General features: G+C 59.6%; 1 protein-coding gene and 1 pseudogene across 1 annotated transcript in view; one reads left to right on the plus strand and one right to left on the minus strand.

Moving 5' to 3' along the window:
• The window catches only part of LOC119097839 (translation initiation factor IF-2, mitochondrial), a 32,803-nt gene extending 24,969 nt beyond the window's left edge, over positions 1–7,834 (plus strand). The window contains exons 8-15 of the mRNA XM_037220792.1: positions 319–381; positions 872–1,076; positions 1,559–1,707; positions 2,545–2,627; positions 2,811–2,948; positions 4,088–4,252; positions 6,664–6,804; positions 7,500–7,834. Coding sequence (XP_037076687.1) covers positions 319–381; positions 872–1,076; positions 1,559–1,707; positions 2,545–2,627; positions 2,811–2,948; positions 4,088–4,252; positions 6,664–6,804; positions 7,500–7,672 — 1,117 coding nt within the window. The 3' untranslated portion in view covers positions 7,673–7,834. The remainder of the gene's footprint in view (positions 1–318; positions 382–871; positions 1,077–1,558; positions 1,708–2,544; positions 2,628–2,810; positions 2,949–4,087; positions 4,253–6,663; positions 6,805–7,499) is intronic.
• Positions 7,835–8,001: 167 nt separating this feature from the next.
• On the minus strand, positions 8,002–22,016 carry LOC119097837 (BTB/POZ domain-containing protein 9-like; annotated as a pseudogene).
• Between the last annotated feature and the right edge of the window lie 558 nt (positions 22,017–22,574).

Genomic DNA, 22,574 nt, shown 5'->3' on the forward strand with positions numbered 1-22,574 from the left:
GCAAACAAATTACGAACCGATGCTTGTGTTTACGATACAGGAGGCAAATACCCCAAATCTGACGAGAAAACGGCATTAGGATTAATATGAAGTCGATCCGCTCGTGACAAAGCTCTCCCGACAGCTGGTGTTGTGGAACCACAGACTGACGCCCATCCGACTCACGCGGCAGCTGAGGCCTGTGGCTCCACGGCCGTGCGGCGTCACGACACGTGGCCTGGCCTTGCGAATCTGTAAGCTGAAGATGGAATGCAGATTATTTGCTGCCAGGATAACGTTCCCAGCTGGGTAACTGATCTGATTACGAAACGGTTACAGGGGCGACCAAAGCGGCCTGGTGGAGGGAGTCGTCATTGAGAGCAGAACTGATCACAAGCGAGGGTGAGGAATGACTCCGGGATGTGGGGATGACTTTGCGCTGCACTAGTTTTAATGTTAATGTATTTCCAACTCCGTTCCACTTTGTGTTTGCCGGTTCATCAAACGAGCGACTTCGTGTTACGTCATGCCACGCCGTGACTTATCGTTGAAGCGCCAAGGGGTCTTTCGTGTCCTGAGGAGCTTTAATTGGTTTGAGCAGTGCCGTCACTGTCTGCTGTGCACAGCCGTCACTGTCTGCTGCGCGTGGCCGGCTTAGTACGGCGCTGGTGCAGCGTCCCATGTCTACCCGTCACTGTCTGCCCCGCGTCTACACGTCCCGTGTCGCGCCCCATGTCTACCCGTCACTGTCTGCCCCGCGTCTACCCGTCCCGTGTGCTGCCCCATGTCTAGCCGTCAGTGTCTGCCCCGCGTCTACCCGTCCCGTGTACGGCCCCATGCCGGCCCGGTATTGTCGGCCCCGCGTTCAGCCGTCACCGTCTGCGATGCGCAGCCGGCTGAGCACGGTGCTGGTGCAGCGCGGCACGCTACGGCGCGGCGCCGTGCTGGTGTCGGGTGGCTGCTGGGCCCGCGTGCGCGCCATGTTCGACGACGCCGGCCTGCCGGTGCAGCGCGCGCTGCCCAGCAGCCCGGTCGAGGTGCTGGGCTGGCGCGAGCTGCCCTCGGCCGGACAGACCGTGCTCGAGGTCCACTCTGAGGTCAGTTGTCCGGCCGCTCGGCCGGCCGGCTGCGCGCGCAGGCCGGCTCTCATGTACTCATGCGACGGCGCTCCGCTCTACAGACGGGGGGTGGTTCCCACCTTCTTACTGGGTGCTGTATACTGTTTTACCCGAGTTAGCAATAGTTGTGCCATTGGAGCTTTGCCGTATTTATTTCAGCGCTCTTTATGTGGAATCTCGTACATTTGACACTCGAGGGGATTGGATTGATGCTGTCGGTGTATAAATTCGTGGATCACTAAAAGGTGTAAATGTTGATATGATTTGTCTGTAACAATGTGGCGAGTGCTGAGCTCGCGTCCCCGCTCGGGGTACCTTACATCGTGCAATTACACGGAATGTATGTCCTCTCCAAAACGTGCCACCATTGAAACCCTTGTCGGCAGCCACATGCAATGGTTACATTTGGCTCACCAGCGAGTGGCTCTGCCATCGATGACTGAGTTTGTGCTGGGCTGCAGCGCCAGGCCAGGGAGGTGGTGGGGTGGCGCCAGAGCCAGGAGTCCCACCGCAAGGCACAGGACAATCAGCTGGCCGCCCAGCAGAAGCTGGAGGCGCATCTGGCGGAGTACCGCGCGGCACGCCAGGAGCGGCTCCAGAAGGGTCTGAGGTGAGGGCGGCTCCGACACACGGTGTGCACAAGCACTTAGAACACTGCGGCGGCCAGCCAAATAGTGCCATTTGTGGATATAGTGCGGGGCCCACGCCTTCCATCTGCCTGTGTATTGGCATAATCACACAGCCAATTTAATGGAATGGCATTGACGGATGGCATACAATGTGCTCAAAAATTAAAGGGAATGTTTCGCTACAACACTTAACCCCGATATTTTGAAGTGTGTGGTGGAGCCTAACGTGATTGCACAGGTTCGTGCTCCCAGCTGACATGAAGTGGCCGGACCTTATTTGTCAATGATTCACCGACAAACAGAAAAAGAACATATACAGCGGGTTAGGACGCGGAGGAAGAGATTAAAACCCCCAATGCAGATGGAGCTTGTCGCCTGCTTTTCTTCACATCGCTTCTGTGAAGGACCGCATATGCCTAAAGTTAACGCCTGCAACGTCACCGAAGACAAATCCCGATGGGAGTGTGCCGTGCCCGTTCCGAGCGTGCGTTGCGCCCGTTCCGAGCGTGCGTTATGACCGTTCCGAGCGAGCGTTGTGACCATTCCCAGCTCGCATTGTGACCGTTCCGGACATGCGTCGTGACGGTGCCGGGCGTGCGTTGTGGCCGTTCCGAGCGTGCGTTGTGACCGTTCCGAGCGCGTGCGTTGTCACTGTTCCGTGCGTGCATTCCTGGCAGCCGTGACTGTAGCGAGCGGCCTTTTGGGGTCATGGAGTCGATTTATATCCGTTTTGCATGACGCGATTTTCACATGCACCCAGTCGTTTGTGTGGTGTATCCTATTTGGGCTGCTTGGAGAATTATTTTCTTGCCGAACAGGTTCAACGTGAGGTCGAAGGGTCCTCGGAAAAAAGAGGCAACCGATCAGCACTCGGGCCCCACCCTCTCCATCGTGGTGAAAGGTGAGCAGTTTGTCAATGAGGTCGTGTGGTGGCGCGTTGTTTTCCACGCGTTGGTGAGCTTCGGACACGCTGCTCGTTTTCATTTATCATGCAAGTCTGGTACCTTGGCTTTGCTCCGGTTAATGTTGTGGTGCATATGGCCGACTGGTGCTAGACACGTTGCTCTCTGTGTTTGGCGTGCAGGGGACGTGGACGGCTCGGTGGAGGCGATCCTGGACGTGCTGGACACTTACCACGAGCCGGAGGTGCGGCTGGACGTGCTGCACTACGGCGTCGGCGCCGTCACTGAGAGCGACATCAGCATCGCGCAGATGTTCAACGGTGATAGCACGGAACTCGACAGACTCGTGCGGGCATGCCGCTGAACCGGCTCTGACTCTTGTGGGCATGTCGCTGAATCGACTCTGATTCGTGCGGGCATGCCGCTGATCCGGCTCTGATTCGTGCGGGCATGCCGATGAACCGGCTCTGATTCGTGCAGGCATGTCACTGAACCGGCTCTGACTCGTGTGGGCATGTCGCCGAACTGACTGACTCGTGCGGATATGCCGATGAACCGGCTCTGACTCTTGCGGGCATGTCGCTGAACCGGCCCTGATTCGTGCAGGCATGCCACTGAACCGGCTCTGACTCGTGTGGGCATGTCGCTGAACTGACTGACTCGTGCGGACATGCCGATGAACCGGCTCTGACTCTTGCGGGCATGCCGCTGAACCGGCTCTGACTCTTGCGGGCATGCCGCTGAACTGGCTCTGACTCGTGTGGGCATGTCGCTGAACTGACTGACTCGTGCGGACATGCCGATGGACCGGCTCTGATTCGTGCAGGCATGCCGCTGAACCGTCTCTGACTCATGTGGGCATGTTGCTGAACCGGCTGACTCGTGCGAACATGCCGATGAACCAGCTCTGACTCGTTTAGACATGTCGCTGAATCGGCTCTGACCCGTGCGGAAATGCCGATGAACCGGCTCTGACTCATGTGGGCATGTTGCTGAACCGGCTATGACTCGTGCGGACATGCCGATGAACCGGCTCTGACTCGTGCGGACATGCCGATGAACCGGCTCTGACTCGTGCGGATATGCCGACGAACCGGCTCTGACTCGTGCGGACACGTCGCAGTCGTGGCAGTAGCGGCCAGCCTTGCTAGCTAGGCGTTCTTACTTGTAATAAAACTAGAGGAAATTGCACCAAGCCATGGAATACTGGGAAAAAGAGCACTGTTTTTGGCGATAACGCTATGTCTTTTTGCCATAGGCCGTGGCATCTACCGCTTGTAAAGGAAATAATTTTGCGTGCGTGTAGTGCAAGCTTTAATTGGTGCAAAGTCTATTACGCCCATCAGTTTCAGCGAACCCATGTTTGTTTTTTCAACTGTGGACAATTGCGTTAGACGGCAGGAACCCCGTTCATCATCGCCGCCGTGAAATTCGTCAGCAAGCGTGACGCCGCGGGCAGGTGTCGTGTACGGCTTCAACGTGGAGGTGTCGGCCGAGGTGGCCGCGCTCGCGCACGCCTCCAACACGCCCGTCCGCCTGCTGAACGTCATCTACCGACTGGTGGACGACGTACGAGAGGAGATCAACCAGCGCATGCCGGTCACGGATGTGGAGGAGGTGATCGGTGAGAGACTCAGGATGTAGAAAAAGTGATCTGGGTGAAGAACTCAGGGTGTGGAGAAGGTGATCGGTGAGACCCATGGCATGGAGGTGTTCGGTGAGAGACCCAGGGCATGGAGGTGTTCGGTGAGAGACCCAGGGCATGGAGGTGTTCGGTGAGAGACTCAGGGCATGGAGGTGTTCGGTGAGACCCAGGGCAGGGAGGTGTTCGGTGAGAGACTCAGGGCATGGAGGTGTTCGGTGAGAGACTCAGGGCATAGAGGTGTTCGGTGAGAGACTCAGGGCATGGAGGTGATCGGTGAGACCCAGGGCAGGGAGGTGTTCGGTGAGAGACTCAGGGCATGGAGGTGTTCGGTGAGAGACTCAGGGCATAGAGGTGTTCGGTGAGAGACTCAGGGCATGGAGGTGTTCGGTGAGACCCAGGGCAGGGAGGTGTTCGGTGAGAGACTCAGGGCATGGAGGTGTTCGGTGAGAGACTCAGGGCATGGAGGTGATCGGTGAGACCCAGGGCAGGGAGGTGTTCGGTGAGAGACCCAGGGCATGGAGGAGGTGTTCGGTGAGGGGCCCGGTACATGGAGGAGGTGTTTGGTGAGAGACTCAGGGCATGGAGGTGTTCGGTGAGAGACCCAGGGCATGGAGGTGTTCGGTGAGAGACCCAGGTCGTGGAGGAGGTGTTCGGTGAGAGACTCAGAGTGTAGATGTGATTGGTGAGAGACTCAGAGTGCAGATGTGATTGGTGAGAGACTCAGAGTGTAGATGTGATTGGTGAGAGACTCAGAGTGTAGATGTGATTGGTGAGAGACTCAGAGTGTAGATGTGATTGGTGAGAGACTCAGAGTGCAGATGTGATTGGTGAGAGACTCAGAGTGCAGATGTGATTGGTGAGAGACTCAGAGTGTAGATGTGATTGGTGAGAGACTCAGAGTGCAGATGTGATTGGTGAGAGACTCAGAGTGCAGATGTGATTGGTGAGAGACTCAGAGTGCAGATGTGATTGGTGAGAGACTCAGAGTGTAGATGTGATTGGTGAGAGACTCAGAGTGTAGATGTGATTGGTGAGAGACTCAGAGTGTAGATGTGATTGGTGAGAGACTCAGAGTGCAGATGTGATTGGTGAGAGACTCAGAGTGCAGATGTGATTGGTGAGAGACTCAGAGTGTAGATGTGATTGGTGAGAGACTCAGAGTGTAGATGTGATTGGTGAGAGACTCAGAGTGTAGATGTGATTGGTGAGAGACTCAGAGTGTAGATGTGATTGGTGAGAGACTCAGAGTGTAGATGTGATTGGTGAGAGACTCAGAGTGCAGATGTGATTGGTGAGAGACTCAGAGTGTAGATGTGATTGGTGAGAGACTCAGAGTGTAGATGTGATTGGTGAGAGACTCAGAGTGTAGATGTGATTGGTGAGAGACTCAGAGTGCAGATGTGATTGGTGAGAGACTCAGAGTGCAGATGTGATTGGTGAGAGACTCAGAGTGTAGATGTGATTGGTGAGAGACTCAGAGTGTAGATGTGATTGGTGAGAGACTCAGAGTGTAGATGTGATTGGTGAGAGACTCAGAGTGTAGATGTGATTGGTGAGAGACTCAGAGTGCAGATGTGATTGGTGAGAGACTCAGAGTGTAGATGTGATTGGTGAGAGACTCAGAGTGCAGATGTGATTGGTGAGAGACTCAGAGTGCAGATGTGATTGGTGAGAGACTCAGAGTGCAGATGTGATTGGTGAGGGACGCAGCTGGCCGCGACCTGAGGGACCGACGTGTCGCCGTCCCGGTGTACGTCATACGGTAATGGGCCGCACGCTCGCGGCGCTGATGAGGCCCATGCATCAGACACAGGGCACGATGTATGTGTTGAGCCGGTCAGGCTGTGGCGTAGGTATGATCAGGCCCTTGATGTAGGTATGATCAGGTCCGTGTGCCGCGGATAAGCCACGTCGGCGTGCGGCCATATGTGTTGAGCCGGACAGGCTTTGGTGTAGGTATGATCAGGTCCGTGATGTAGGCATGATCAGGGCTCTAATGTAGGTATGATCAGGCCCTTGATGTAGGTATGATCAGGCCCTTGATGTAGGTATGATCAGGCCCGTGATGTAGGCATGATCGGGCCCTTGATGTAGGTATGATCAGGCCCTTGATGTAGGTATGATCAGGCCCGTGATGTAGGCATGATCAGGCCCTTGATGTAGGTATGATCAGGCCCGTGATGTAGGCATGATCAGGCCCTTGATTTAGGTATGATCAGGCCCGTGATGTAGGTATGATCAGGCCCGTGGTGTAGGTATGATCAAGCCCGTGTGCCGCGGATAAGCCACGTCGGCGTGCGGCGATATCTGTGTGTTCGTGTGCGGTGAATTGGATTGGTTTGGCCCGTGCACGACAGGCTATTCTTGCCACCCTGCCCTTTATTCGACAGGTGAGGCGAACGTTTTGCAGGAATTCATTGTCACTGAGAAGAAGCACAAGATCCCTGTGGCGGGCTGCAGATGCGTGAAAGGCCTGCTCAAGAAATCCGAGAAATACCGACTAGTGCGCGAAGGAGAGACAATACATGAAGGTACAATATTTTCCTGCGATTTAACGTACTTAGTCTGGTTACATTCTAAACCGGTGGTTAAAGAATAAATATTTGCGCCTAATTATATAGGTCACTCAATATAATATAATATAATAGGTCACTTAACTAGAGCTTGGTGCTGTTTAATCGCACTGCCCGTCAAACCAAATAGACGATATGGCTCATGCTGAATAATATTGCTGCCAAAGCGACGATTGACAAGGTGCATAATTTTGAAGGCACCATTCCGACCATGCCGCATGGATGAATGTATCGGAGGTCCATCTGCTAACTAAGCATAGCTTGCTGTAAAGACCGCGACCCCCACCACCTCACTATAGCAATCCCGGCACAGTCGGCACCACCCGTCAGAAGACTGTAGCCTGCCAGGCAGTGCTGCGATGCGGCTGTCCATAGCCCGGCGCTCTCAAGAGCTGGCACATGGCCTGTATTGGAATGCGATCACGTAAACCCTGGCCACACACTAGTCAGCGTCCGACGCCGTTCTGAGCTACGTGGGCGCACCGGGCTGCTGGGCGTAGTTTTTGTTTTGCCGAGACGCACTCGGGGACTGATTGTGCCGATCTCACGACCCCGGCACGTCGCAGGACCTAAAGGCCGAGAGCACAGCCGCACCAGAGGCTGGTGCCGGTGGGCTGTATGGCCTCAATGCAACGGTGCCGCGTTGTCGGCAGGCGCCATGGCCTCGATGCGACACCTGAAGAATGAGGTCGACACCATCAAGAAGGACGTGGAGTGCGGCCTGATGCTGGCCGACACGGAGGTGCGCTTCGAGCCGGGTGATACGCTCATCTGCTACCGAACCGTGCAGCGAGAGCAGACCACCAACTGGGACGCGGGCTTCTAGGCATCGTGCCGCTGCCCGGGCTGCCAGCGGGGCGGGTCATGTGATGTGTGACTTGTGGATCAAGTCGCCTGATGTCCCGCAGAGATGAAATGATGATGATTGTAGATGCTCCGTTCGCTTGATACTTGACGTTCGGCGGAGAAATATACGCCTGACGATGATCTCCGAGTTCCGTGTTTATGTACGACTCACTGAGATAGGTTACCTGTGGCTATGGTCTCTGAAGGGTTCCGCGTTTAGGTACGACTCACTGATTTAGGTTACATGCGGTTATGGTTTCTGAAGGGTTCCGTGTCTAGGTACGACTCACTGACTTAGGTTATCTGTGGCTACGGTCTCTGGCGGATTCCGTATTTAGGTACGACTCACTGACTTAGGTTACCTGTGGCTATGGTCTGAAGGGTTCCGTGTTTAGGTACGACTCACTGACTAAGGGCGGTTGTGGTAGTAACGCGTGAAGCACCGCTTATAGACCGCGATAACCGACTGAAACGAGTCAACTTCACCTTGAATTAAAGCGCATAAATAAGTCCTTGAGCGCAAGCGATATGGTTACGCATCACGTCCCCAACCGTTCAGTATGTACAGGCCTTGAAGGTCGACTTATTCAGTACTTCGTAAAGGGAAAATAGTGCTGATTCTCCCATATACTGCCAGGAGGGATGCATACTGTAACCCCGCCACAACCCAGCTGAAGAACCATTAGTTGCAGGAGGCGGCGAAAATTTTGCTATTGTACTGTGTGCCCATCAGTTCCAGACATGCCCCGGGTTCGACGAAATTCGGCGAAAAATTGGCCGCGTGAATGTGGCGGAAAACGGCATGTAATGGCACTAACCCCAGACGAAGAGAACTCTGGGAGGGGGCACCGAGGTATCCGTTGTCAGTCATGTCACCGTATGCTGTCAGTTCCAAGTTGGCGCTGAGTTTAGTCAGCGCCAGCGGAGTGCGTGGGTGCCTGCCGCTAGATCTGTGTGAAACTCTGCCCCAAGCATACGTGAATCGCACGTACGCTGGGCCAGGACCGCTTTGCGCGACACGTGGGTTCGCTAGTTCGCTGGAACCATTCAATTTCCATGTGTTCCACTTTATTGCTGTCATGCTGGCTGATTCAAATTAGACCTGTTTGTCAAGCTTCGGTCGCCATTTTCCAGCCTTCTCCCGGACGCAGCCGATGCCGCCACGCTCACAAGGGCGTACACCGGTGTGTCCGCTAATGGTCAGAATGTTCGTGTGGCGGCAGCACGTCGTCTGCGTGGACACTGACAGCCAATGGCTACTTGGTTTTCTTAACGATTTCCTTCACTAATAACGGAGTGCGTGTGTTCGGGCCAGCCTCAGCAATGACCCGGGACCCAGCCACGTCTGTTGCGCCGCCCGGCCACGTTCACGTATGTGCCCAGCATGTCCCACGCCGCGGCCAGCTCAGTGAGTTTACAGATACGGGAGCACAGCTAGCTCGGTGTATATGCAGATACAGGATTAACGAGGGCACAGCCAGACCAGATCGGTGCACAAAGCTCCAGAATGTCACGCAAGACAACTGGTAAATTAGGGTGCTGAACACACGCATAACGCTCGACATCCCACGCTTCCCTCACTGGTGGCAGGGGATGCCCAACGAACGCAGCGTTCGCATTCTCCACAGGGCTGCATTCGCCAGGACGGCTAGGCACCGACACTCGTGGGCGTTTGCATCACCGCGGGGTGCGGCTCGTTGACAACTCGTGGATCAATCTCGTGTACCGCCTGCGCGTGAGATAATACAAAATTGCTAACGAGCTTAACGACTTACAACGAGCATGTCTATAATGCTACACGCACACTTGCAAAAACATTTTAAGCATAACTGAACAAGCTGGTCAATTTGCATATGAAGCCTACAAGCGCGGAATATGGTATTGCTATAAGCGTTGTTATATGTCACTGGGGGCCGCTGGAAGCACTGGGCACCATGACTGCTTTGTGTATTTCCATGGCTGATTTGTTCGCCAAAGGGAACTTGCCAGATTTACCCAGACAGCGGTTCTTTGTTCAAGCAAGGCTGCTGACTATGTCCGATCAGCGCCAAACCACGACTCCAAGCCGGCCCGGACAAGCAGACGGAGAGACATCCCCGAAGTTTGTCCCACGTGACTGCCAATAAATAAGTACGAGAATATACGTGCCCGTAAAACTGCTCCAGCCGCTTGGCAGACCGCTGCTGGAGGGAGATTAGGGCCGAGCTCGGCCGCCTCCGTCGTTGCGGACTGGTCTGCAGCCGGCGCCGCGCCGCGCCGCGCCGCGCCGCGCCGCGCCGCGCCGCGCCTCGCCGCGCCGCGCCCGCTCCGTTGTACCGTCGTCTGACTAGTGGGTGGGCGCGCCGCCCGGCGCGCAGCCGGCCGCCGCTCAGGGCTCGTCGCCGCCCTCCGCACCGTACGGCTCCGGCTCGGCCTCGGCCGGCTCCCACTTGTCAAGCTCGAACGAGAAGCGTCGCTCGCCACCGACGGCGCCGCGCTCAGCCGGCGGCGAGTCGGCGCCGGCTGCCGACGCCGCTGCCGCAGCGCCCTCCACCGGCTCCGGCTCCTCCTGCTCGGGTGTCAGCTGCCGCTCCACATCACACTGCGCCGGACACTCGAAGTGCACGCAGTGGAACACCTGCGGCCGCCGGCGCAGCGTCACACACGGAGACCATGGACAGACGGTGGACCGCCGCCAGGACCGGACAGCCGACATACGCCGAGGTGTACCACGCACGAGGCACACACACGCACGCACGCACGCACGCACGCACACCACGGGTGCCAGGATGGGCGCTATTGTGTTCAGGCGCAGTCGGCGATATACAGACGACTTGCGCTGCAGTATGTGAAGGCGTTGTGGAACACAGTAGCTGGATGTGTGACAGATGTGTGGAGGCGACTGGACGGTACAGCGCTGTCTGCCGACCTGGAGCACCACTTGCCTGTCCCGCCGGCATCGGTACGGCCCAGCCATCACACATATGTCCAATGATCAACGCGCCAATCACAATGTCACAGCACAGACGCCAACGTGAAGGGTGCGGGTAGGAAACACCGGTGGTCTCGTATGAATGTCAAGCCGACAGGTGACAATGCATGGCACACGCGCCCCCGGCTTCCGTTGACGGTGGGCGGACACAGTTACACCAAACGGCTGGATCCGAGCCTGGCGAGCGGTGATGAAGCTGCAAACTGAACAAACGAGACGCAAGCGCGGCTGCCCCGCCGGATCCATGGATCCCCTGGTGTGCGCCGCTGGGGCCTCCCCTCCACCTCACCTCGTTGGCCGAGTTTCTGGTGCCGACGATGCGGATGAAGACGACCGGCCGGCGCCGGAACGTGACCACCTGCCAGGAGCGGCACAGCGAGCGGGACCGGTCGCACACCGTCGTCCAGTCGCGCTGGTTGGTCGACACTTCGATGTAATAGCCGTACGTACGGTCGTCGCAGTCCCAGAGCAGCAGCCTGGAACGGAGCGGCGGGCGCGTTACGCCACACCGACCCGGGGAGGGGGGGGCGGGGGGGGGGGGGGGGGGGCGGGGGCGGCACACGCGCCGCTGAGGGTCGGGCCGAGGCGGCGGCCGCACCGCGACGTCGGCGCCAGTCACCGCGCGCTGCGCCCACGAGCTCAGGTCACGCCGGAGACGGGAGCCCATGGGACAGGGTGTGACTGGCATGACCGACGCGTCGAGCAGGCCGCCGGCCGGGGGCGGCGGCTCACCTCATGCTGTCCAGCAGGAGAGACTGGGCTCACCTCATGTTGTCCAGCAGGAGAGGCTGGGCTCACCTCATGCCATCCAGCAGGAGAGGCCGGGCTCACCTCATGCTGTCTAGCAGGAGAGACTGGGCTCATCTCATGCTGTCCAGCAGGAGAGACTGGGCTCACCTTATGTTGTCCAGCAAGAGAGGCTGGGCTCACCTCATGTTGTCCAGCAGGAGAGGCCGGGCTCACCTCATGCTGTCCAGCAGGAGAGGCTGGGCTAACCTCATGCTGTCCAGCAGGAGAGGCTGGGCTCCCCTCATGCCACCCAGCAGGAGAGGCCGGGTTTACCTCATGCTGTCCAGCAGGAGAGACTGGGCTCACTTCATGCTGTCCAGCAGGAGAGACTGGGCTCACCTTATGTTGTCCAGCAAGAGAGGCTGGGCTCACCTCATGTTGTCCAGCAGGAGAGGCCGGGCTCACCTCATGCTGTTCAGCAGGAGAGGCTGGGCTAACCTCATGCTGTCCAGCAGGAGAGGCTGGGCTCCCCTCATGCCACCCAGCAGGAGAGGCCGGGTTTACCTCATGCTGTCCAGCAGGAGAGACTGGGCTCACTTCATGCTGTCCAGCAGGAGAGACTGGGCTCACCTCATGCCATCCAGCAGGAGAGGCCGGGCTTACCTCATGCTGTCCAGCAGGAGAGGCTGGGCTTACCTCATGCTGTCCAGCAGGAGAGGCTGGGCTCACCTCATGCTGTCCAGCAGGAGAGACTGGGCTCACCTCATGCTGTCCAGCAGGAGAGGCTGGGCTCACCTCACGCTGTCCAGCAGGAGAGACTGGGCTCACCTCATTCTGTCTAGCAGGAGGGGCTGGGCTCACCTCGTGCTATCCAGCAGGAGAGGCTGGGCTCCCCTCATGCTGTCCAGCAGGAGAGGCTGGGCTCCCCTCATGCTGTCCAGCAGGAGAGGCTGGGCTCATCTCATGCTGTCCAGCAGGAGGGGTTGGGCTCACCTCATGCTGTCCAGCAGGAACGGCTGGCCCAGCTGCACCACCACGCTGCCGCTGCCCAGCTGGTGGCACGTGTAGCCGTGGTCCCAGTCGTACTTGTCCGTGTCACCGTTGAGCAGGGCGTGGCGGCTCCGGGACACGCCCTCGATCACCATGGCCGAGCGCTGCAGCGTGGCCACGTTCTCGCGCGGCACTGGCGGCGCGCGCCGGCCAGTGTTAGCAGTGCAGGCGCCGACACGCACCAGCGGCTGGCTCGGCGGACATCGACGGTGGCCCGGTCGGGGGTGGCACCTCCAGCCCACCGTGGAATACGTAACGTCACAAGCGGACTCAACGACAGGAACAAACTGTCGGCGCGTGAGGACCAGACGATCTGCTGCGCTCCACACGGGAGCGCCAGCGCCCATGCAGCGGCGGGCAGCCGTCCGCGGCGGCAGAGCGCCACTCACCGATCAGGCCGTTCTCCACCGGCTCCGGGTGGGTGCAGTAGGACGCCTCCAGCGACACCAGGTGGAACATGCGGTTTACCGTGTTGTTGGTGCCCACTACGCGGATGGATCTGCGGCCAGCCGCGACACCCAGGGCGGGTCAGCACCGGAGCCACAGCCGGGCGTCAGACGGGAACTCCAACCACAGGGACGGGCGCCGTCGCCTCGTTAACGCGCGTGCAATACGCGCGGCACATGTCCAGCTGAACACGCTGCCCCGGTAGGACGGTACGAAACACAACCTTAAGGAGATAACAGCTGATGCCTGGGCATAGTGCAATTAGCTTTAGTGAGAATCATGCAACAGCTCTGGGCGACCTGGGCAATCACTCCTCAGGTCAGTAACAAGCCAGTGAGGTCGGTCCGTGTGACCTGAGCAGCGTCAGTGAGGTCGGTCCGTGTGACCTGAGCAGTGTCAGTGAGGTCGGTCCATGTGACCTGATCAGTGTCAGTGAGGTCGGTCCGTGTGACCTGATCAGTGTCCGTGAGGTCGGTCCATGTGATCTGAGCAGCGTCAGTGAGGTCGGTCCGTGTGACCTGAGCAGCGTCAGTGAGGTCGGTCCATGTGACCTGATCAGTGTCAGCGAGGTCGGTCCGTGTGACCTGATCAGTGTCAGTGAGGTCGGTCCGTGTGATCTGAGCAGCGTCAGTGAGGTCGGTCCCGTGTGACCTGAGCAGCGTCAGTGAGGCCGGTCCGTGTGACCTGAGCAGTGTCAGTGAGGTCGGTCCATGTGACCTGATCAGTGTCCGTGAGGTCGGTCCGTGTGATCTGAGCAGCGTCAGTGAGGTCGGTCCGTGTGACCTGAGCAGCGTCAGTGAGGGTCGGTCCATGTGACCTGATCAGTGTCAGTGAGGTCGGTCCGTGTGACCTGAGCAGTGTCCGTGAGGTCGGTCCATGTGACCTGATCAGTGTCAGTGAGGTCGGTCCGTGTGATCTGAGCAGTGTCAGCGAGGTCGGTCCGTGTGACCTGAGCAGTGTCAGCGAGGCCGGTCCGTGTGACCTGAGCAGTGTCAGCGAGGTCGGTCCGTGTGACCTGAGCAGTGTCCGTGAGGTCGGTCCGTGTAATCTGAGCAGTGTCAGTGAGGTCGGTCCGTGTAATCTGAGCAGTGTCAGTGAGGTCGGTCCGTGTAATCTGAGCAGTGTCAGCGAGGCCGGTCCGTGTGACCTGAGCAGTGTCAGCGAGGTCGGTCCGTGTGACCTGAGCAGTGTCCGTGAGGTCGGTCCGTGTAATCTGAGCAGTGTCCGTGAGGTCGGTCCGTGTAATCTGAGCAGTGTCAGTGAGGTCGGTCCGTGTAATCTGAGCAGTGTCAGCGAGGCCGGTCCGTGTGACCTGAGCAGTGTCAGCGAGGTCGGTCCGTGTGACCTGAGCAGTGTCCGTGAGGTCGGTCCGTGTAATCTGAGCAGTGTCAGTGAGGTCGGTCCGTGTAATCTGAGCAGTGTCAGTGAGGTCGGTCCGTGTAATCTGAGCAGTGTCAGTGAGGTCGGTCCGTGTGACCTGAGCAGTGTCAGCGAGGTCGGTCCGTGTGACCTGAGCAGTGTCAGTGAGGTCGGTCCGTGTGACCTGAGCAGTGTCAGCGAGGTCGGTCCGTGTGACCTGAGCCAGTGTCAGTGAGGTCGGTCCGTGTGACCTGAGCAGTGTCAGCGAGGTCGGTCCCGTGTGACCTGAGCAGTGTCAGTGAGGTCGGTCCGTGTTGACCTGAGCAGTGTCAGTGAGGTCGGTCCGTGTGACCTGAGCAGCGTCAGTGAGGTCGGTCCGTGTGACCTGAGCAGTGTCAGTGAGGTCGGTCCGTGTGACCTGAGCAGTGTCAGTGAGGTCGGTCCGTTGTGACCTGAGCAGTGTCAGTGAGGTCCGGTCCGTGTGACCCTGAGCAGCGTCAGTGAGGCCCGGTCCTGTGACCTGAGCAGTGTCAGTGACGCCGGTCCTGTGACCTGCGCAGTGTCAGTGATGCCGGTCGCGCAGTGGGTGCCGCCCGAGCGCCCGCCCCTCTCACGGACGACGCGGGCCGGAAGTACAGCGTCTGCCAGCTGCGGCAGTGGTAGCGCGAGTGGTTACCACGCGCCACCCAGTCACACTCGTCCATGGACACCTCGACGCAGTACGAGTACGACCTGGCGGCGAGGGAGGCGCGGTTAGCGGAGGGCCGCGGTCACGTGCATCCCCCTTGCCCCGACAGCCGAGGCGCCGGCTGCGTCACGTGAGGTCAGGCTAATACCGCACGTCTATGCAGTTTTCATACCTTAAATAGCTGATCACTGCACTCAAGTTCTTGTGAATGCCTTGCTAACATTCTGACAACTACAAAATGACGTATGGTTAGCACTTACTTTTCAAAAGGGGTCCGCAATAGAATCACTTTAACAGAATACACATACCTGACACAAACCATGGGTTGCCTCATGCCAACTAGTCCAACTCATGATACGAAGCACAGCATGGACAGCAGCCAATGCCTGTGTCTGGGTGCGGGGGGGGGACAAAACAAAGCAATAAGACAGAACCTCACCTCATGTCCTTATCCCAAAGCAGCATCTTAACATGGTTTATGATGCATGGCATACCGAGTCGAACTTCGATACAGTTGTCAGCGCCTGAAGCAATAAACACACGCTTTTGTTCAATATAGCCTAAAGCTTATCCCAAGAAATTACCCAACGACAAGCACTAACAAAAACTTCCCGCGGAGCAGACGGCCAACAAAACATTAACAACAATGGCGTAGACGTAAGCTCTATAGACAGCAGCAGCTGTACGGACATCAGCAGTTATATGTGCTGCCAATAAATGGGGAAGCTTTACATTGCCAAGGCAAAGCCCAGTGTATCGTGGTTTGGTGAAGCGATCCTGGGGTTCGAATCATTATCACAAACGAAAATCAAGCCAAACAGTCCTCTACCAGGTCTAACAGTCACCACACACCAACAGTCCAAACAGACCCAACAATCATCACACAGACTGTCATTACGGACCACCCCGCATCTGCATACAAGGACTCCTTACCCAGGGTCTGTACACCAGCGCTCTTCACAATGTTCGCTATAGCCTGATACGAAAGACTAATGGCATGATTGCACGATCGTCTGGCTTCGCGTCGTGGCATTCTCTGGGGTTACTGATGGCTCGGCGCAGAGTCAAGCGCCGTTGCCCTGGACGGCGGTGGGCCGCCGCCGTCCAGGGGAACGGCGTGGCCTTCTCTGGGTTTGCTGATGGCTCGGCGCAGAGTCCAGCGCCGTTGCCCTGGACGACGGTGGGCCGCCGCCGTCCAGGGTAACGGCGCGGCCTTCTCTGGTTTTAGTGACGGCTCGCCGCAGAGTCCAGCGCCGTTGCCCTGGACGGCGGTGGGCCGCCGCCGTCCAGGGGAACGGCGTGGCCTTCTCTGGTTTTAGTGACGGCTCGCCGCAGAGTCCAGCGCCGTTGCCCTGGACGGCGGTGGGCCGCCGCCGTCCAGGGGAACGGCGTGGCCTTCTCTGGGTTTGCTGATGGCTCGGCGCAGAGTCCAGCGCCGTTGCCCTGGACGACGGTGGGCCGCCGCCGTCCAGGGGAACGGCGCGGCCTTCTCTGGTTTTAGTGACGGCTCGGCGCAGAGTCCAGCGCCGTTGCCCTGGACGGCGGTGGGCCGCCGCCGTCCAGGGGAACGGCGTGGCCTTCTCTGGTTTTAGTGACGGCTCGCCGCAGAGTCCAGCGCCGTTGCCCTGGACGACGGTGGGCCGCCGCCGTCCAGGGGAACGGCGTGGCCTTCTCTGGTTTTAGTGACGGCTCGCCGCAGAGTCCAGCGCCGTTGCCCTGGACGGCGGTGGGCCGCCGCCGTCCAGGGGAACGGAGTGGCCTTCTCTGGGTTTAGTGACGGCTCGCCGCAGAGTCCAGCGCCGTTGCCCTGGACGGCGGTGGGCCGCCGCCGTCCAGGGGAACGGCGTGGCCTTCTCTGGGTTTACTGATGGCTCGGCGCAGAGTCCAGCGCCGTTGCCCTGGACGGCGGTGGGCCGCCGCCGTCCAGGGGAACGGCGTGGCCTTCTCTGGTTTTAGTGACGGCTCGCCGCAGAGTCCAGCGCCGTTGCCCTGGACGGCGGTGGGCCGCCGCCGTCCAGGGGAACGGCGTGGCCTTCTCTGGTTTTAGTGACGGCTCGCCGCAGAGTCCAGCGCCGTTGCCCTGGACGACGGTGGGCCGCCGCCGTCCAGGGGAACGGCGTGGCCTTCTCTGGTTTTAGTGACGGCTCGCCGCAGAGTCCAGCGCCGTTGCCCTGGACGGCGGTGGGCCGCCGCCGTCCAGGGGAACGGAGTGGCCTTCTCTGGGTTTAGTGACGGCTCGCCGCAGAGTCCAGCGCCGTTGCCCTGGACGGCGGTGGGCCGCCGCCGTCCAGGGGAACGGCGTGGCCTTCTCTGGGTTTACTGATGGCTCGGCGCAGAGTCCAGCGCCGTTGCCCTGGACGGCGGTGGGCCGCCGCCGTCCAGGGGAACGGCGTGGCCTTCTCTGGTTTTAGTGACGGCTCGCCGCAGAGTCCAGCGCCGTTGCCCTGGACGGCGGTGGGCCGCCGCCGTCCAGGGGAACGGCGTGGCCTTCTCTGGTTTTAGTGACGGCTCGCCGCAGAGTCCAGCGCCGTTGCCCTGGACGGCGGCGGGCCGCCGCCCGGGCCGGCGCGCGCGCGTGCTTACAGGCCTCGTCGATGGTGTGCCGAGTGAAGCCGCGCTCCATGTCGAAGGCGCTCGTCTCGCCGTTGAGCAGGAAGGAGCGCATGTCGCCGCGCACCGTCTGCGCCCCGTGCCGAGCTGTGCACACGTTCTCGTCCGGCACTGACGGCGACCGGTCAGCCCAGGTCAGGCGACGGACCACCGCGTCACGTCAGGTCAGGTCACCTCAGCACCGAACAGGTCAGGTCACAGAGGGGCAGGTGAGGTCAGGTGACATCGGACCACCGCGTCATGTCAGGTCATCACCTCAGCACCGAACAGGTCAGGTCACAGAGGGGCAGGCGAGGTCAGGTGACATCGGACCAGCACGTCCAGTCCAGTCAGCTGAGGGGGACTTACAAGGATAAGGTGAGGTAAAATGACATCAGACCAGGTCGGGGCGACTCGCGACAGGACAGGTCGGACCATGGCAACATGCGGTCAGGTGACATAGGATGGCATCAGGCCCGATCTGGCCTGGCGAGGTAAGATCACGCGTGGTGAGTAAGGTGACGTACGGCCAGGCCAGGCCAGGTCAGATCCGGGCAGATGGGGCCAGCGGACGCCGTGGCGGACGTACTCCGGTGCCGGGTCACCGTCTGGGCATGGCGGCCGGACAACACTCCACTCGCTGGCGCACGCGCTTCCCATGATCAATACGTGCAGGATGCGGGGCGCCGCTCCTGCATGAAACGACACTTGATTTGCAGCTCTCACAATACGACGTACTTGTTCGGAAACGTGAACGCCCCAGTGTTCACGGTACCATCATAGGTGTTACGGGCCGACGGCACCATCCACCACAGGCGGCCGCCGGCCGCCGCCGGGGCCTGGAGCCGGGACAGAGACCGCGGCCTCGGCCTCGGCCTCGGCCGGGTCCGGGCCCGGACTCGGGGTCGGGGCCGACCTCAGCCGGCCGCTACACTCACGCAGACAGCCGCGGTACTTGAGGTCGCGGTCGCGGCTCTCCACCTTGGTCTTGATGGCGTCTAGGATGGCGTCCGAGCTGATGATGTTGGAGGGCCGCACCACGTTCACCAGGTCCTGCGCCAGACCAAGAGGGCCGTCAGCGTGTCTCGCAGACGGTGACAAAGCTCGCCACGGACACCGACCCGCCCGCTCGCGCCAAACACTGCGCGACAGGAAGATCTTCAGTGCGTGCAGCCCTCGGAACTGCTGACATCAGCGGTGTCTGACGCTGCTGATGCACTACCTTGGTGGAATACAAGGCGTGCCAAATTTGGGAACCAAGCATCTTATCATAGCGGGTTCCACGGTTTGTCAATAGCTCTCCCGTCAGCATGAAGTGATATTTTACAGATCAGCACACCTGCATACTGATCAGGGGCGGCGGGACGGACCTGCATCCCAATCAGTTCGTTGGTCAAACCTGCATACCGATAACAAGGGACAGGACATGCATGCATGCTGATGCATGTCCTGTCTCTGGCCAGAGACAGGAGGGTGGCCCTGTATACTGGCCCAGGGCAGCAGGGTAGACCAGTGTATTGGCCAGAGACAAGAGGGTGGCCCTGTATACTGGCCTAGGGCAGGGGGGTAGGCCTGTGTATTGGCCAGAGACAAGAGGGTGGCCCTGTATACTGGCCCAGGGCAGGGGGTAGGCCTGTGTATTGGCCAGAGACAAGAGGGTGGCCCTGTATACTGGCCCAGGGCAGCAGGGTAGGCCTGTGTATTGGCCAGAGACAGGAGGGTGGCCCTGTATACCGGCCCAGGGCAGCAGGGTAGACCTGTGTACTGGCACAGACAGGAGGACAGACCTACATGCTGGCCAATGGCCGGCGGACGGACCTGCATACTGATCAGAGTAGACGGACGCTGGCGATCAGCTGGCGGGCGTCCGACTCCGGATTGACGGCCGTCCACTTGCTCACTGCCCGGAAGATATCTACTTCCGGCGCGCAGAACGAGTCTCGAGAGATCACCTCCTTTACACCTTGCTGCAGGCGGACACCCACCAAGGCGTCATCAAGTACTGCGCCACGTTAAAAAAGGATATTCATTGTCGAGCTATGACCTATTATTGCGCCGCTTGTGGCTCTTTAAAGGTTATTAGCGGCATGTGTAAGCACTAGCGTATGAATGCCACATCCGTAGGTGCCAATGGCATATCACTTTGGCCATATTTGAACACATGCATACTTAGCAAATATAGCGGAGCCACCAGGTGAAACTTTGGTGGGCGAAGAGAGCCCCAGTCATGGCAGTGGATCAGCCAGGGACATGGCGCCGATGTACCACAGATCGCGACGCTACTCCGACCTTGTGGCGGCGCTGCCAATGATCGCGACGCTGCTCGACCTTGTGGCGGCGCTGCTAACGTGCACCACTCCGGAGTGTGCTCGCCAGGCCTCTCCAGCCCCTGCGGTTCCGTCGCCGGGAGCATACAGCGCGTCCGGCACTCAGCCGACACAGCGTGTGCCGGCACTCACGGCCGACACAACGCGTGCCGGCACTCACGGTCGACACATGTGCCGGCACTCACGGCAGACACAGCGTGTGCCGGCACTCAGATCGACATGCATACAGAAGCTCGGGTGCTGCAGACGGACGGGCCGTGCTGCCATGAAGTCTGGCAGACGGCCAGCAGCGGCCCCTGCCGGTACAGCAGGCCATGTCGTAGATGACGCATACGTTGCCGGTGCGCACGGCCGCCTCCAGGTACTGCGAGACGGCCTCCTCCAGCTGACAGAAGCCGTACTGGTGCGCCAGGCCCAGCATGTCCAGCACCGTGTCCTCCTGCAACAAGCGGCAGCGTGAGTAGGGCTGCGCTCGCCGCCGACGGGCCCGGCGGCGCGAAACAGCGAGGTCAGGGTCGGCTGCGACACGCTCACGCCCACCCGGCCACGCACTGGCCCCAGACCCCAGCCAGCTGTCCCGCAGCCCACACTGAACGCTGAAACCCAGAGGGTCCGACCAGCAACACGCAACCAACGGTCCAAAGTCTTCGGACGAGCCCGTCCGACTGGGGCTTGTCGTTACTGGAAGTAAACACCATCGAAAATGTCACTGACTTGACATTCCATCGCATAGCCCCCACCCTTACCGTAATTTGTCGATGCCACAAGACAGACTACAACGATAACGATACGATAACGACGATAACGATAGCGATAACGATTATTATTCCATCTGCTCTAAGGACAGCGCCAGATATCGGTGTTTTGTCGTCTCGACTGGACTGGGCCGCGGCCGGAGCCGACCCCGGGGGAGACGACCGGCGCGAGGCGTGCCGAGCCGGCCCGCCGCCACACCGTCAGCAACGCTCACCTTGAGAGCGGCCAGCGACATCTGGCCGGTGTAGATGTACTGGAGCAGCACGCGGAACGGCTCGACGGCGGCGCCGGTCAGCGTCACCTCCTTCTCGCGTGACTCCTTCATGCCGCCAAACAGCAGTGCCCTGGCCGGGGAGACGCGCCATCAAGCGCCGTCCACAGCCGCCGCCGTCAACGCTCACCACTGTCATCAGCACGGTCACACTGCGTCGTCCACGGCCGCTACCGTCAACACGGTCACACTCCGTCGTCCACGCCCGCCACCATCAGCACGGTCACACTCCGTCGTCCACGGCCGCTACTATCAGCAAGGCCATACACCGTCGTCCACGGCCGCTGCCATCAGCACGGTCACACTCAGCCGTCCACGGCCGCTGCCATCAGCAAGGCCATACACCGTCGTCCACGGCCGCCGCCATCAGCACGGTCACACTCCGTCGTCCACGGCCGCCATCATCATCCACACTCCATCCAGAGTCGCTGCCATCAACAGTCATCGCCGCCCACAGCTGCTGCCATCACACGGTTACACCGGTCCGATCACCACGACACCGCTGACACGTACTGTGGCCTGCCCGTCCGCCTCCAGACGCGGTCCCGGACCCGGCTCGACAGGCACAGCCCGGCGCACCGCGGTCTTCCGCTCTACAGCCGACCCCACGGTCCATTTACCTGTATTGTTAACTTACTGGGTTTGACATTCCATTGCATAGCCCCCAGCACAACAGTACTTTTCGAGGGCACATGACAGACTACAACGATAACGATACGAGCCCATGGTCCACCACTTACCTGCACTGTTAACGCTGGAGTTTTCAAGATTTCATCATGAAACTTGGATGTTTTCGTGGCGCTATTCGACCCTAAGCAATTTGTGCGGTACACTGGCGCACCAGCAAGCTGACGGTACCACATATAATTGGCAGTCGTTAGTACCGCCGGACCACCAGACCGGGTGGGCGCGGCCGACTCACCTGAAGTACTCGCTGCGGGCGGCCAGCACGGAGCGGTGGGCGCTGAACCGGTGCCCGTCCACCACCAGCACGACGTCGCTGAACTCTTCGGAGCGGCACAGCAGCGCCAGATCCTGCGACAGCTGGCTCACGTGGTCGACCTCGCCGCAGCCACGGCCGGCCGCCACCAGGCCCTGGTGCTGGTCACTCATGGCGGCGCGCCGCTGCCTGGCTCCGGCCGCCGCCCTGTCAGTCAGACCGCGCTCGTCAGCGGTTAGTGGCCTCCCTGCCAGTCAGACCACGCTCGTCAGCGGTCATCGTCAGTGGTCAGTGGCCACCCTGCCAGTCAGACCACGCTCGTCAGCGGTCAGCGGCCTCCCTGCCAGTCAGACCGCGCTCGTCAGCGGTCAGCGGCCGCCCTGCCAGTCAGACCGTGCTCGTCAGCGGTCAGTGGCCGCCCTGCCAGTCAGACCACGCTCGTCAGCGGTCATCGTCAGTGGTCAGCGGCCTCCCTGCCAGTCAGACCGCGCTCGTCAGCGGTCAGCGGCCACCCCCCAGCAGCGCGCTCGTCAGCGGTCAGCGGCCTCTTGCCAAGCACCAGCCTACCAACACTGGGTGTCAATATTCAACTGTTCTGAAATTAGGTGCTGAGATCAGAGTTATAAATGGGATGAAAAGCTTGTGGTAACCAAGCCATATGTCTCATACAATTCTGCAATCTTAGTGCAAACTTTATGTTCTGGGATCCATCATCCCTTTGATCTGGTTTGTGCCGCAGCAAACTTTTGGATGCT

This window comes from Pollicipes pollicipes, unplaced genomic scaffold, assembly GCF_011947565.3.
Source record: "Pollicipes pollicipes isolate AB1234 unplaced genomic scaffold, Ppol_2.1 Scaffold_4530;HRSCAF=5331_pilon_pilon_pilon, whole genome shotgun sequence".
In the NCBI taxonomy this organism is placed as follows: Eukaryota; Metazoa; Arthropoda; class Thecostraca; order Pollicipedomorpha; family Pollicipedidae; genus Pollicipes; species Pollicipes pollicipes.